We start from the raw sequence: 15,000 nt of genomic DNA, 5'->3' as shown, positions 1-15,000 counted from the left end.
TCTCCTGCTGAGCAGGGTTCTAGATCTGCCCTGGTTACACTTGGTGAGGCTTGCAGTGTGGCTGTGCTGAACATGTTGGCTTCGCACCCCGCTTCGACTTTCCCTCTTTTCCTGCCAATGCCGCCGAATAGATTCCAGTTTATTCCTTTAGGAAACCCAACTGTCACACGCGTATCCTCACACATACCCCACAATGGATGACACCATGGATATAGACTCTGACCCGGAAAACATCATCGATGAACAACGTCTTTGCAGGCTCTGCGCAGGAATCAGTGCTGACGCTCTGGTCTCACCGCAAGGCTACGCCCATGCCACGAGCCCCGAGGATCTTGCCAACACGAGCGGAGATTGCGATCTGTGCAATATCCTTCGGGCTGAAGTCATGCCGCACACCGTCAGCACATTCAACACCTATGATTATGGCACGTTCCAAAATCTCCGACTGGGGCTTAACCCCCAGGAATCTAGACATGAGAGTGACAGCAATGCGCTTATAGCCACCATTGATACTCCTGGCATATTCCGTAAGAGTCTTGAAATCATCTATGTCTGGACTCCCTGCGGTGAGTAGACTTTATACAGAATATGACGATTACCGAATAACAATATAAAAGGGGACCCGGCGAGTAGCCATGGAATTCCGATGCTGAATACGGACCTAACCAGCACCAAATCCCCACAGACATTTCAGTTCATTCAATCGTGTCTTGACGAGTGTAGCAGACATGACTGCACAGTGCCTCTACAGCCAGGTAGTGCGCAAACAACCCCTTCAAGGCTTGTCGATGTTGGCGGTGCGAGTGTCCGCCTTGTTGAGACAGGCCAAACTTGCCCACCATACATAGCATTGAGTCATTGTTGGGGCAGCAATCTGGAAACATATAAGACTACATCTATCAACTTGGCACAAAAAAAGGCGGCTATTTACCCCCAAGATCTAACACCAACATTCCAGGACGCCATTAAAATAACTCGCGATTTGGGAGTACGCTATATCTGGATTGATGCTCTCTGTATCGTACAGGACTCCAAGGAAGAATGGGCGCACGAATCTGTCAAGATGGGTGACATCTACCAGAACGCATTCCTGACTATTTCGGCAAGCCATGCTCGCGATGGATTTGGAGGCTGCTTTAACGACAAAAGCGTCATTGGTCTGGGCGAGACGTCCATCGCCATCACCACGCAAACCAAGTTCGGCCAGAAATCATCCATTATTATGACGTCCTCGTTGCCGAGTGGACCACCGCGGGTAGTGGAAAACAGCCCTATCAACAGTCGGGGATGGGTCTATCAGGAGCGTATCTTGTCACCACGCATCATCCACTTCACCTCAACTCAAGCAATATGGGAATGTCGAAAGGCGTATCAGTTAGAAAGCCTTCGGCCACTGACTGTACCAACAACACCATCTCTGATCCGTCGCAAGAACATTCTGGACAGTGTGGCGGCCGTTGAAGACTGGCACCAGGAGATTGTTAAAGGGTACTGTGAGCGCCGATTTACCAAGTACGAAGACCGTCTAGTAGCCCTCTCTGGTATCGCTCAGATTTATCAGAATTATACAAAAGATCGATACATCGCGGGCCTGTGGGCGTCTCACCTTGCTTATGGCCTCAGCTGGGGACATGAGAGGCGCCCAGACTCTCCAAAATCCCCAAACCGTCGCCACCCTAGTTGGAGCTGGGCATCTCACGATGGTTATATATCGTGGAGACACCTATCTGGCTTCTCACCAGATGTAGAATTTTCTTTTGTCAGTGAGAATCTCGACTTTTACCAAACGTGGAGGAAAGAATTTAGCGCTATCAAGGGAGGTTACATAACTATCAAGGGGCGTTCGACACAGGTTACCCAGTTTGGGGATCGAGAAATTTCAGCATTTAGCGACGTGGCCTTGCAGATGGGGACTCTGAGTGGCAGGTTTTGGGCTGACAATCCAGCTGCGACGCGAGAGCTCTCACAGAAACTACCCAACATTATCGCCCTCGCATTGGGTCACATCCAGACGCTTTCATCGAGCAGCCTCGTTCTTATACTTGTGGCAAATGAAACTCAGGGTACGGGATATTTGAGAGTTGGCTACGGCATAGCTTGGTTTGACACGCCAAGTGATCGTGTGGCGTTTTGGGATAGTTGCGCAACTCAAATACTTAAGCTGTTCTAGGTCTGTCGACACTGCGGCAGTTTGCACGGCCATACCTGAACTATCTGTAATGTAACAAGCCAGTAAGAGGGACCTACGAGACGAATTATGTTGAAATTCTTCGATGACTTTGAGATAAAGTTGCAGTAACCTACTATGTCCCATACTGTTTGCTGAATCTTGTTTTTTTGGTTTGACTTTTTAATCTTCCGTTTCTGGTAAGATGGTTCGACTTCATCCCCAACTTCCAGTGAAAGGGATACTTCTCATGTCTCTCTGGACCAATTGATCTTGCGGTTAAGCCTTAGCGTATATTTTCAAATGCTCGCTTCCATCGCGGTCCTGGTGGCGGACTCATCTTGGATTTGGTGGCACCCAGCTGAGTGAGCTCATACACCATGAGCCAGTCAGGAAACCATCGGGCCCCCTTTGTTAAAAATATTGTATTCCTTCCAACCAGACTCATAAATTCTATCTACTTAGGTGGAGTGAATCTTGCTAGCGGAAATGCCAACGAAATTCTCCGGTTCCTCCTTACACCTAGGTGTGATCGGGCACCGCAAAGCTCCCATCTGCATGTCACGACCTTGTAATGAACAGGATTATGTGGACCTACTAAACAGGATTTCTTGCAGTGGAAATCTCCCTAAAGATCTTTGGTACCATGGCCTCTGCCACCTGCATGCGATGAGTTCATGCGGGAGAACCGCGTCAGTGTCGCGTCAAAGTCTGACTTGTTCGAGAAAGGATCCCCGTGCGTCAATTCCCGGAGATGCAAGCTTCTGGAAAAATCTTCAAGTCGACCATCATGGCAAATCAGTTCCAGAATACTCAAGACAACCATCATTTAGTAGCCTAAGCGTCGACGCCAGAGCGCATGAGGCAACAGTTCAACACCATGCACGGTTGAATACGACGTCAAAGCTGTGCACGGGCATTTCGATGGCATTTTCTCCAAAATACAGGAGTGCGCTGGCTCCATGATTGGTAACGCGCGACGCGTTTAATTGGATTCTTATGCATGAGAAACATGCGCATGAAACAGCAATACTCGCTTCGACAAGGAGACATCTGATCTCCGCTTCACCCTAGAAGCACCTCTAAGAAAGCTCAGCACTTCGCATGAATTTGGTGGGGATCCAGCATCTAACGCATGGCTAATGTTGGCCAATAATGCACACAGAGTAGCGGTTTAGGTGGGCTCTTTCCAAGATGGCGGCTTGTCATTGTCTGTTATAGATCTTATAAGTAGGTAACGGTCTTATGTGACTCACTCTTGCTGATTTCCTTTTTCCCATGCGGTTTTATTTCTCGCCCATCAGCCACTCACTACATCACTCGTTACTTGAAGCACTATCAACATTAATACGCCGAAGTCGAAACACTACTCAACAAAAGTCCCCCAATATATGTCTTCTTTCTTCGAAATGGGAAAATCCAAGTCCAAGACCACCCAGCTGGAGCCCGTCTCCCCAATCTCCGACAATGCCGAACCCAAGCGCCCGGGAACCTCTGGTACTGAGAACCTGTTGATGACGACGACTCGAAACGCGTCGGTGCAATATTCCAAAGCTCAGCGCGCCGAGAGGGCCTACCGCACGAAGAAGCATGCGACACTGGCACGCGCCAACTACAATGAGACCAAGGCCAACTTCAAGGATGGCTTTTCTCACCTATGGAAAGGCATCAAGGGAGCTTTTTCGGTTCTAAAAGCCATTCCTTACCTGGTTGGAGAAAAGCGCGAGAACCGGAGACAGATCGCCGATGCAAAGGCACGTGAGAAAGATCTTGAGCGCAAGAAGAAGCTTGAGGAGAGGCTGGCTAGAGAGGCAGGAGATGAGGAGAAGGAATTGGAGACGCCTGCGAAATAGAGCTTCAGGTCTGTAAGAACCTTGTTTTAGCGAAAGGAGGAGGTATGTGACTTGTATCCCAATACTAAGGATGGAGTTCCTTGCTGACATTTTCCAGCAAACTCGAAAACTCAACACTCACTATTTCCTTTGTCGTTGGCCAGGAGCCGATCTTTTTAACCGCCCGAACTATATCTCGCTTTATCATTTCACCAACCATTCACTGGACCACACAACAACCCTCGAAACACACTCGCTATTTCCTATATCAGTAACTGTTCTCAATACCAGGAGTTTGCGCCTTACGACATATGAGACAACGTCACGAACACACCACGATGATTGTGATAATATCTTTGTCTTATGGAGTATCATGCGCGTTATACAATACACTACTCGGTTTATGCTCTTTTTGCGTTATCCAATACCATTAGATATATTAAAATAATATAATAGCATCGAACAATTAGTTCACATGTAACATTGCACCCATCAAATGTGTGATACAGCAATTATCGTTGCTGCATATTTAGGCATACCGAGAGCCCGCATTCCAACAATCTCATCTGTCACTAAGAAAAAAAAAACTTTCCATCAGTTCAGGAATACTGTACTGGACAAAAGTAAGAGAATTCTGCAGCGTCCGATCCCATTTCTGACTTCTTGAGTCAATCCAGATCACCTTACCCTGTAGGTGAATGGCAATTTAGTCACGCCGATCCTGTACCAGTACTGCCCTCTGTATCAAATTGAGGTATAAGAACACTCATTTTGAACTGAAATATGTCCGTTCTCTGAAATTCTTTCGTGATTACAATAATCACTACACTCAGAATGACATATGTTGGAGTTGTGACGGCCTGACCAGTAGTCAAGGAAGGCATGGATTGAGGACGAAATACACAAATTTTAACATAACAACTCGAATTGTTAGGTCCCGTTAGATTTGAAGCAATAGAATTACAAAGCTTCAGCAGTGCCTAACTCCTCAATCACTCAGCTAGCCAATGGGGAACTCAAAACCACCCAACCAGTCGAGCACCTAGGCCAAAGCTCACCGGTACAAAGATCCAATGTCCCCATTCCATACCTTCAATCTGCCAGCGACTGATAAACCCATCGATCAGAGCAACCGGGATGCCCGAGAGAAGCACATAGCCGAGGGTCCTTCGGTCTGCAGTACACCACGCAGCAATCGTCGTCAAGCTCATCGTCAAGTTTCGTACACCTGCCATTCGTATCAGGGAGTGCGCGAGTTTCTGCCCCTCCGGCTCAGGTGGAGCGGGAAATCCCAAGAGTGAGAGCGCATGGCCAGGACGGAGGAGTGAGTTAAGCCCAACGAGACCAGGCACTAGGCCAAGCGCGAAGACCGTGTTAGCCGTGTAGTCGGTGCTTGTAATGTGATTCATTTTCTTTTGTTAGTTGCGAGTGTGATATTGAGAGGCAGATTAAGAATTTTGCGCAATTGATCCTTAAGTTTCGTTACTTGTATGATCTGGGCCACTCGCTCTGGTGAGTCTGAGTTCGTTCGGGCTTGATTTATAGCTCAGTGCTAGTTTAGGTGGTGTCGGTCGGCAGAACCCCGACGCTATGCCTGATAACAGATGGACTCTACAAGTCAATGAGGTCATAGGTCACGGCATTGGAAGCTTGATTGAACCGCGAAAGGTTAGGAGGTATGTTTCTGAGTTCACTTATTTTTCGAGTAGGATTTTGCCAGAGGCAGTGCAGTGCACGGACGATATGAACCAAGCATGACGAGACTGTCAATCGAACATTGGGAGGCAATTAAATATAGCTTAATGGCAAGGGAATGCGATTCCCGGTATTAGAGAGTAGGCAATGGTTGTGAGGAAAATGGAGTAGGTGTTTGGGGTCGAAACCCAGTGGCACTCAGAATAGTTAATGACAGACGGACGACCCAGTTTCAAGGACCCGGTTTCAGCATCCACGGTTAGCAAAAGACAATATGAAGGACAGAATCGAGTGGCCAGTTCCCTTCAGCCCAAACCACCATCTCCTTAGACACCTGCCATATGGTCAGACCTGGTGAAACGCTCCAGGCATAGAATTGCAAAACAGCAAAAAGAAAACATACAACAGCGAGGATTCCCCGGTCGTCACCGACCCGAGTACTAATTCGCCGCTTCTCAGCTTGACTAAGGGAGAGCGGACGGGATCCCGTATTTTCTAAGAGCTATGGTCGTATGTGCTGGTTGATGGAGAGAATGGGCCCTATGTCGGTCGTGGCGTACGTCCGGGGAGTTTGCTGGTGAGAGATTGTCCCTCATACATATGCCAGTGGTAGCTAAGGCAGACAAGAAATCGGGAATGAGTACCAATTCCACATATCTCAGCGTGAGGTGCTGAACAGGACTGTACGGTCTCCTAAGTAATGCTTAATTCTGCGCGGTGTCGTATTACCCCTAAAACTACACGTTTCCCAAACTGCGTCGGATTCTGAGGCACTATAAGATGCATTGTTCCCATGATATGATCGGAGACATGCCGCTGTGTTTAATCTTCTGGCTCTCGAGGCTCGTGCACACGCCTAGGGCTGTCTCCCGGCAGTGTTGGCCTTTGAGCTTGATGGCATGAAGGCATGCAGGTGAACTGTATTATTTGTGAAAATATGTTTTCATCCCCGCAATATGGATCTACTGGACGCAATTCATACTTCTAGTCCCCAGGGCGACATCAAGTCCAATGAATGACAGCATTCTCTCAAACTCGGCTATCCACCCGGAATGGTCCCGATGCCAGAGCCCGAAAGGGATACGATGGCGAAACCAGGATTGGCTTCGTTCCGTTGGGCTAGTTCCTAAACCAGAAGACACTCTAGAGCTAACCTCGATCAGAGCAGCTTGGCCGGGGTCATTTCCCCCCGGTGGTGTTAGAGCCAGAGAGGCACAGTTTCGCTTTGAGCTAGCCGAGATTCAATGTGAGGGGAAGTGAAATATGACAGGGGATGCAAATACCACTGGTCAACCTCGGCTCCAGCTTGTCAATGGTGGCATATGAAAGTCGAGGCTTCCGTGGATGCCTATTTTTACTCGCCTATCATTCAAAGCTGAACCTGAGTAATTGTTATCGCCCACCATTCCGATCACCAAACCCAGACGCAAAAATGGCCGCCCCTCCTGAAAAGACCAACCAAGACCTCAATGGAAAATGGGTCATGGTGAGTACACTTACCACCTTGCGCCAGGACGACTGCTGATTTGGTCACTACGTAGAACAAGGAGTTTTCGGACAGCCCCGAACCGGTGCTCTCGCTGCAAGGCATTGGCTACCTCACGCGCAAAGGCATTTGCATGTCGACCATCCACATTGAGATGAAGCAGTTTACCGCGCCACCACTGCCTCCAAGCAAAGAGACGGACCCAGTGACACACATCAACACGACTCAGTCGTCGTCCTTGAACAGTACTCAGGAGGACCGATGCTTCGACAACGTGATGCGCGATCATTCTGATTGGATATTTGGCGCAGTCAAGGGCCTCTCACGCTGGGTGAGCCTCGACGAGATTGAGGATGAGTTTCTCAAAAAGGATTGGCTTGTGGAAGGTGAGGGTAAAACGCTTATCTTTAACTATGCCGAAAGCCAGGGAAATGGCTGGGATGCCACGCAGGTGTGGGGATTTCAGACTGTAAATAATGAGAGGCGGTATTGCAGACGCGTGTTGGTCACAAAGGGCAAGAAGAGGGCTACTGTTTTCTTTGTTTATGACTACGTTTCATAGGTCTACTATAGGTGGCTGCCTCCCCTGATTCTTTCGGATTCGTTTTACTCATCTCACCCGCATTCTGTCTCTCTCTTGGTCTGATACTGATAACTCTTTTTCCGGCGTCTGGACTACTCTAAGATGTTCATCTGGGTCGGAGACGAAATGGTATGCCAAGGGCTAGCGAAAGTTGAGAAAGGCGAAATCTCTACACCAGCACCTCAATGATTATGGCCCCATACCGGTGTGGGTATTCTTAGAAAGACGAACCCCAACAGCCAATTATTTCTGGCAGTGGTTTTGCGCTGATATAAATTTACCTTGTATTTGGAATGAGATTGAATGATGGCAGCAACAAGACTTGGTACTGCAGCTTCAGCTCCAGCATTGCGACTTTCAGCCCTTCGGGCCTCAGTTGTCTCCGCGCATGTATCGAATCACTCATCTAGCTCCCAATGTCTATGAGCATTATTTAGCTGCATTTGTTAAGGAGCTTGTCGAGCTTGACATCTTTGAGGAAGATGCCGTCCTTATGATGTGTGCTATCCCAGCGACGAGGCACCCGAAGAGCTCCATGAGACTCTTCTCATATAGATATAGATCCATAGCAATCGAATCGAGATACTGATAGAAGTTCCTATCTCACACAAGCCGCATAATTAATACCAGTAGTATCAAGTCCGTGTATAAGCCCACAAGCTCAATCACGCGTCGGCGAGAGGTAGCTTCTAAGACCTCGTAGGAAACAATTTTAGACGGTCTGAGTGAGATTAGTGATGTTAATTCTACTCAGATACGGAACATGCGAGCCACAGCACCGCGAACTCACGCTAGGCGGCAGCCAACATAACGCAAATGCAAAGTTAAAAGTCGTTCATATCCATAATATGCCATTATAGCTGACTGGAAGCCTAGAACACACGACCTTAGCGCGCATATAATCGACCGCAATGGGAAGACACCCATGCAAGCACTGCCATCGGCCCCCAAATGCAACCAGTGCCTCCAATCAGAACTTGGGAAAGCTGAGTGTCGACGCATAATTCAGCCGTGGCTGCTGCGGGCTGATCAATCGGTAGCCGTCTAACCTCACCTGACAACCGCAAGGCATACCGCATCGATGGTTTGGCCACACCCACACAGGTGGTCGTGGTCACCTAGTGCAGTTCGGTTGAGCTACATATCGTGGCAAAGCCCCCAGATGTATGAGGAGTAAGATCAATCGTGGAGCCGGCACACGCTTTATCGGTCGCTTTGTTGGGTCTGCCATCAGCCACGGCGGCGACAACATCATGGAAGGTGTTGGGTTAGGACTTGGTGCTGTATCATTGCTCTTTCAAGTGTTTTCAGGATGCATCAAAGGTATGCCTTCCCGATAAACATATTTGGCCACAGGACTAACACAGCGGTTCGTATGCAGGATACCAGCTTCTCTCTGAAGCCAAGGGCCTCAAGGAGGAGCACCAGTTTTTTCGCATCCGCTTCAAAACAGAGCAGTACCGACTCCTTGACTGGGCCACCATCGCCCAACTCACTGCAACCGATGAGGCCCTGGCTATTAGCACCGCGAGCAAGCCGATTTTGCTGGATGTGCTTGACCAACAGCACAGACTGATGCTCAGGTTTGGCCGGCTGGATGACCGTCTCCGACCGCTCACGAATCCTCTCCTCAGCGAAGAACAGCATTCTGGCGTCTCCGAGGATCATCTTTTGGGCGACATCGATTCCGTGCAGAGCCGATTCCCGCACACAAACGCGCTACTCCAAAAATCCCTCGCCTTTGTTCACAGCACCAGCAAATACCCGACGAAATTGAAATGGGTCATCTCCGATAAAGCTAAGATCGAGGAAATACTCGCCAGGTTGACGTCATTAAATAATTATCTCGACCAACTGCTCAACAATCACCAACTTCAGAGTTTGAGTACACAACAAATGAGGACCAACTATCAGATCATGCAGCTCAATGACAAGGTAGAGCATCTCACTGAGTTTGTCAAGGCCGGTCTTTTCAACCTCCCAGCTGCCGCTCCAATACAGTTCCAACTGGTTTCATCATACCCCCATCCGGGCGAAGCTGGACCCAGGCGGGATACTGGCCTCGTCAATCTTGCCCAATTCAAAGCTCTCATGTCTGCCATCGAAACAGTGTCCCTCACCGATGACTTCAAATCAGAATTGAGTCTAGGCGAGTCGACAAAAAGACATGAACCATTGGAAATTCCATCAGAGCAGATCATGCTTGAGGAAACAACGTCAGTGTCGACAAACCGGGTATCAGCATGGTATAACAACCCTCTCGCATCTTGTTTCCAAGTCTGGATAGAATGGGAGAGCGAGCAACCTGGCTTCCCCCAAAAAGCGAATGACATTAAGCACCATCTCACACTTAGTCGATTCGAAGCCCTAGTCGAGCTCCTCCGTCAAGATAGAGCTGTGGCACAATTCAGAACCATGCGTTGCTTGGGCTACTACGTCCAGGAGCAGAGCGCAACCAAGCCCCGGTACGGTTTCATTTTTCAGAACCCGGCTGGCATTGATCCAGACCAGACACCCACGTCGTTGATTGAGTTGATGGCGGCAAAGGGTATTCCAAGCCTGAGTGCTCGTGTGAGACTGATGAGGACTCTGGCGGAGTGTCTTGAGAAGCTACACGCCGTAAACTGGCTGCACAAAGGCCTCCGAGGCCAAAGCGTCGTATTCTTCCGGGAATCTTCTGGAAACGTGGATTTGGCAAAGCCATATCTATCCGGTTTTGACTATTCCCGCCCTAAGGGCTCGGAATACAAGCCGGTGAGTTTGCCGGCCGCTGTAGCGGAAGACTTATATCGACATCCAGCAGTGAAGGGGGTGCCGAGGGTGGATGCGAACGGGGTTGGGTTCAAGAAGCAGCACGACATTTACGCGCTTGGGGTTCTGTTTCTAGAGATTGTGTACTGGCAACCAATTTACGCCATTCTTGGGTTTGATAGTGCGCAGGTTGTGTCGCCCGAACAAATTGCAGGGGTGAGGATGAGGTTGCTCGAGGGAGGGTATGAGCCACTGATTCGGAAGGTCATGGGTGATACTGTCACGGATATTATCATGGCTTGTTTAAATGGGCCTGCTGCGTTTGGAGTCATGGAGAATGCGAAAGGCGGAGATGCTGAGTCTGTTGCTGCGCTGAAGTTGCAGGAGAGGTTTTTTGAAGTCACTGTGAAGAAGCTGCGAACTTTGGCTCAGGAGGTTTGTGACCATGCCAAGCCACCACAACAGCGCCCTTGCTACCGCGTGGCCCCAGGTTCATGCACACTTATCAAGCCTTCACCATAGATTTATCTAAATGATATTATTACTAGACCTGTCTTCGAATTCTATATAGTCCCATCACGTTTTTGCCCTTCTACAGCTAAGAATGCAACGCGGACAACTACTCTTGTCAAGCCACAGGATCAATCTCGTAATCAGTGTTGCATTCGCTTGATAGTCAAGTGAGCTTAGGTGTCTCCTTGCAAATTTCCCCTTGTTGGTCCACAATGTGGCAGGGGATAGTCGGCACCGGAAACAACGTGCGCCGAGGGATCGGGCTTCGCTCGTAAAGGATTCCCGAGATCCACAATCGTCTAGGTTGTTAACTCGGTACATTGGAACGCCGTAGTATTCAAACAGAAACCGGGCAAAGACGTGGCCTGATCAGTACGTGGTGGATTGAAGGTTGGCCTAGCCTTATCGTGTCACCTCCTGAACCTCGTAGGATTCAGATTTACAGAACCACCTTATTAAAGCCGCAAATGCCGCTTTCAGGCCCATTCTCTACTTCTGCCAGATAAATTTTCTATTTCTACCATGTCTCGACCGCGGACTATCCTGATCACAGGGTGTTCAGAAGGTGGGTTAGGGGATGCCCTCGCTCGTGCCCTCCACCAACACGGCCAATATGTCATCGCAACAGCACGAAGTCTTAACAAAATTGCTCATTTGGAAGAGATGGGCATTGATACACTTATTCTCGATGTAGTCTCGTCGGAATCTGTTTCAGCCTGTGTCGCCGCGCTTGCCGACAAAACAGGCGGAAGTCTTGACATGCTCATCAACAACTCCGGCAATGGCTACTCAATGCCATTAGTGGACTCGGATCTGGACACATCACGGCAATTGTTCGAAGTCAATGTCTGGGGCATGTTGGCCGTCACCCAAGCATTTCTGCCACTTTTGTTACAGTCCGACATGGGAGGTGTCGTCGTCAACAACACATCCATCAACTCCGTTTTACCGATACCAATGTCCGGAATCTACAATGCGAGCAAGGCCGCCGCCGCCATGATGACCGACACCCTGCGCCTCGAACTCGCACCGTTCGACATTAAAGTCGTGGACCTCAAGACTGGCGCCGTCACGAGTAACTTTTACGAGAATCGACAAGGTGGTGCAAAGCCCGTTTTGCCTAAAGCCAGCCTCTACAATGTTGCAAAGGAGGATGTCGAGGGTATTTTGCACGGATCTCACACTAAAAGACTCAAGATTGATACGGACGAATGGGCGCTACAGGTGGTGAAGGAATTGCTGAAGACATCGCCACCGTCACAGATTTGGAAAGGTGGGAATGCATTGTCTGCCTTCTTCTCGACGTTTTTGCCTTCGGCGATAATATCACATGTCTTGTCCAAAGTCGGGGCCTTGGACATGGTTAAGAAAAAATGGAACGCTGAAGGTGGAAGCCATTCTCGTAACCCATGATCATCCGTGGAAATTTACAGGAGTCATGATGTGTACCAGCAAAGTCAAAAACAAGTTTCGTGAGCTAACGGGGCTTTCGTTCATCTACACCGCGCTCTTTATTTGTCTAAACAGTCCCCTGGAGAGGTATTCAATTCTGGGGCATAAGGAGGAAGCTGATGAAGCCTCACATGCCTCTTAAGACGTTGCTCAAGTTTCATTAGCTAGGTAAATTCTTTTCAAGCAATAAATCTTTCGATCATTGCAAAAGTATCTCTATGACGTCGAAATCACGAATGGGACTTCGCAGCAAAGTTTATATCCCTAGGCCTGAGACTTGTATACTGCTAAGGTTGACCGTTCCCACGCCAAGTAGAGTTACGAAACTGGGATGCAGGCATAATAACAGACTTGAGGACATCACGATCCAACACCGCAAAATACAGCTTATTTTCCTTGTTGGTTCTCAGTGAACAGTTTTCTGTGTCCATCCTACTTGACGAATTTACTAATACCCACAAGTTGCTGAGGCTCAATCGTCCAGATATGTGCATGTACCCCCATCCAAGTTTGGAGTTCAGAAAAATGAAGTAGTGATGAACATTGACGCAATGGACAAAACAATCGTGTTCAACTATAAAGCGCCCAATCCCATCAAGTTTCACACTCCATTGCCCCAGTTTGGCGGTACCACGGTATACTTTCACGGCTGGCCATTGTCCAAACAATTTGCGCCCTAGAATACAGTGTTTCGCAAAGTTTCTGATTGAACATCTCGAATCCATTCTTGCAGCCAAATGGGGAAGCCTCTGATAGCTGATACGATGCCAAATCTATGAGGCAAGATAAGCTGTCCACCTCTCCCTCCCAGAACCTGATTCACAACTTTCTTTGCGACATACTCTGGCTCTATGACAGGCCCATTGAAGCCTTCACTTGCTACCAAATTCTCAATCATTGGTGTCCGGACCCAGTATGGGTGTACAACGCTATCATGCACGCTCATTAGATAAGTGTATGATCGAGGAACTTTCACTTACGTTGTCCTTACGTTGCCCGCAGAATAGCGATGCTTCAGTTCCTGTCCCAAGCCCTCATGGAAAGCGAGGGCAGACGCCTTCGTGCAGCTATACTGGACGTTGCCCGCGATGACAACGAAACTGGCCATGCTCGCCATCGTGACGACATGGCCATGGTTCCGTTTGATCATGGCTGGCAAGAACTCTTGGGCAAGCCAGAAGTGCGACATAGTGTTGACTTCGAAAACCCCTCGGACTTGGGACTGCGAGCATTCCAGTAGGGATTTGCCCACGCTCACGCCGGCATTGTTGATGAGCACCGTTGGATCGCCGACGTCGCGTCGAATCTGTTCCGCAACCTTGTGCACAGCTTCTGGAGATGTGATATCGGTCTCATAGAAGACGACGCCTTGGGGGAAGGGATCCTTCGGATGGTGAATATCGAGGACCGCGACTTTGATCTTCCGCTGCGCAAATTCCTCAGCCATCAGCTTGCCCATGCCACCGGAGCCTCCGGTGATGAGAACGATTTCTTTGTTCCAGTCCCAAGAGTCATTCAAGATCAAACCGCCCAGGGCTCTTCTGTTGAGAATATTATTGACTGTATAAGCAACGCCGAGTGGAAGTGTGACCAGGATGGCTGCTGCTAATCCAGGTAAGCTCTGGACTCGGGAAATTGCTGCGTCTATCCATTTCGAAGCCATGTTTGCGTGAGGGGAAGCGATCAATTGGCTTCCTGGATCGCCCAAGAATCTACTTGTAGTGGAGGTTTGTGTGTTGGTGAATAAAGCTCCGTCGATGCGAGAAACTGCGAAAACGGCGGGAAAAAAAGAGGAAGAAGGTCAGCAAGAAGAACCAGAGTTGCGCCAAGGGGAGCCCGGGTAATATAACCAAACACAAAACGGACAACCAGGAGGACTGGGATTAATTGGAATATCAGGGCTACCCTGCTTCATAATGCTTTTTCAGCACCCATGCAAAGGGTGCATTCATTGGAGGAAAAGTCGCCGATGGAGTCATGCCGAGGCCAGACAGAGGGAGGTTATGTACCAAATAAAACAGACCCCGCATGTTGTCTAAGTAGCTCTCGGCTGGATCACAAAAGCAAAGCACCTACGTTTCCTTTTGAGAATGAAAACAAGGTCTCTTGAAACAACAAGAACTGGAGCGATAAAATGACCTGACCCATTTTGTGAGGGGCTCGTGGATTGCAGCGGATGATTACAGGGAGTGAAGCCTGCAGATTAGGGCACCACACCCTCTCAACTTATTCTGTCCAGGAGGTGTGCCGCACCAGTCTGGCGAGTAGGGTGATGCGAACCACTGGTGTATAATTCGAACCACAGTTAAATCGATTTCCGTCAAGATCCCCTTCAGTAACCTATGGAGTTTTTACGAATTTTTATTCAAGACTTTCCGCCAGCACAGCGCAAACGCTGGTGAAATGGCATCTTGCTCTTTGCGACAAGCCTCTGGGCGTATCTGGTGCTGGTGATAGCTTTTCATAGCGTCTGACTTGTCACCTATAATGCAACACCCCGCTTTCGCGTCTCCCTCACCTC

General features: G+C 48.9%; 7 protein-coding genes across 7 annotated transcripts; 5 read left to right on the top strand and 2 right to left on the bottom strand.

Moving 5' to 3' along the window:
* The first annotated feature begins 119 nt into the window (after positions 1 to 119).
* Positions 120 to 2,208, top strand: BGZ61DRAFT_400845 (heterokaryon incompatibility protein-domain-containing protein). Its single transcript, XM_046243040.1, has 2 exons — positions 120 to 566; positions 618 to 2,208. Exons 1-2 carry the CDS (start codon positions 194 to 196, stop codon positions 2,168 to 2,170), a joined length of 1,926 nt encoding a protein of 641 aa, XP_046097683.1. The 5' UTR covers positions 120 to 193; the 3' UTR covers positions 2,171 to 2,208.
* Positions 2,209 to 3,576: 1,368 nt separating this feature from the next.
* Positions 3,577 to 4,020, top strand: BGZ61DRAFT_538319 (uncharacterized protein; the record flags this gene model as incomplete). Its single annotated transcript, XM_046254638.1, has 1 exon — positions 3,577 to 4,020. The coding sequence occupies one exon, from the start codon at positions 3,577 to 3,579 to the stop codon at positions 4,018 to 4,020; it is 444 nt and encodes a 147-aa protein (XP_046097682.1).
* Positions 4,021 to 4,978: 958 nt separating this feature from the next.
* Positions 4,979 to 5,498, bottom strand: BGZ61DRAFT_461635 (uncharacterized protein). Its single transcript, XM_046247196.1, has one exon. It carries the CDS (start codon positions 5,406 to 5,408, stop codon positions 5,016 to 5,018), a length of 393 nt encoding a protein of 130 aa, XP_046097681.1. The 5' UTR covers positions 5,409 to 5,498; the 3' UTR covers positions 4,979 to 5,015.
* A 1,628-nt stretch (positions 5,499 to 7,126) lies between these two features.
* Positions 7,127 to 7,742, top strand: BGZ61DRAFT_538318 (uncharacterized protein; the record flags this gene model as incomplete). The annotated part of the gene is made up of 2 exons (XM_046254637.1): positions 7,127 to 7,180; positions 7,236 to 7,742. 2 exons carry the CDS (start codon positions 7,127 to 7,129, stop codon positions 7,740 to 7,742), a joined length of 561 nt encoding a protein of 186 aa, XP_046097680.1.
* A 1,274-nt stretch (positions 7,743 to 9,016) lies between these two features.
* Positions 9,017 to 11,036, top strand: BGZ61DRAFT_538317 (prion-inhibition and propagation-domain-containing protein; the record flags this gene model as incomplete). Its single annotated transcript, XM_046254636.1, has 2 exons — positions 9,017 to 9,086; positions 9,145 to 11,036. The coding sequence occupies 2 exons, from the start codon at positions 9,017 to 9,019 to the stop codon at positions 11,034 to 11,036; spliced, it is 1,962 nt and encodes a 653-aa protein (XP_046097679.1).
* Positions 11,037 to 11,386: 350 nt separating this feature from the next.
* Positions 11,387 to 12,561, top strand: BGZ61DRAFT_461633 (uncharacterized protein). Its single transcript, XM_046247195.1, has one exon. It carries the CDS (start codon positions 11,550 to 11,552, stop codon positions 12,438 to 12,440), a length of 891 nt encoding a protein of 296 aa, XP_046097678.1. The 5' UTR covers positions 11,387 to 11,549; the 3' UTR covers positions 12,441 to 12,561.
* Positions 12,562 to 13,062: 501 nt separating this feature from the next.
* Positions 13,063 to 14,394, bottom strand: BGZ61DRAFT_430627 (short chain dehydrogenase/reductase). The gene is made up of 2 exons (XM_046243819.1): positions 13,460 to 14,394; positions 13,063 to 13,408 (listed from the first exon to the last, which is right to left on the bottom strand). The coding sequence occupies exons 1-2, from the start codon at positions 14,140 to 14,142 to the stop codon at positions 13,156 to 13,158; spliced, it is 936 nt and encodes a 311-aa protein (XP_046097677.1). The 5' UTR covers positions 14,143 to 14,394; the 3' UTR covers positions 13,063 to 13,155.
* Positions 14,395 to 15,000: the final 606 nt, after the last annotated feature.

The sequence above is a fragment of the Ilyonectria robusta genome (genome assembly GCF_021365365.1).
Source record: "Ilyonectria robusta strain PMI_751 chromosome Unknown BGZ61scaffold_28, whole genome shotgun sequence".
Classification (NCBI taxonomy): domain Eukaryota; kingdom Fungi; phylum Ascomycota; class Sordariomycetes; order Hypocreales; family Nectriaceae; genus Ilyonectria; species Ilyonectria robusta.
The sequence above is the reverse complement of the archived record's forward strand: the minus strand, read 5'-3'. Positions and strand labels throughout refer to the sequence as shown.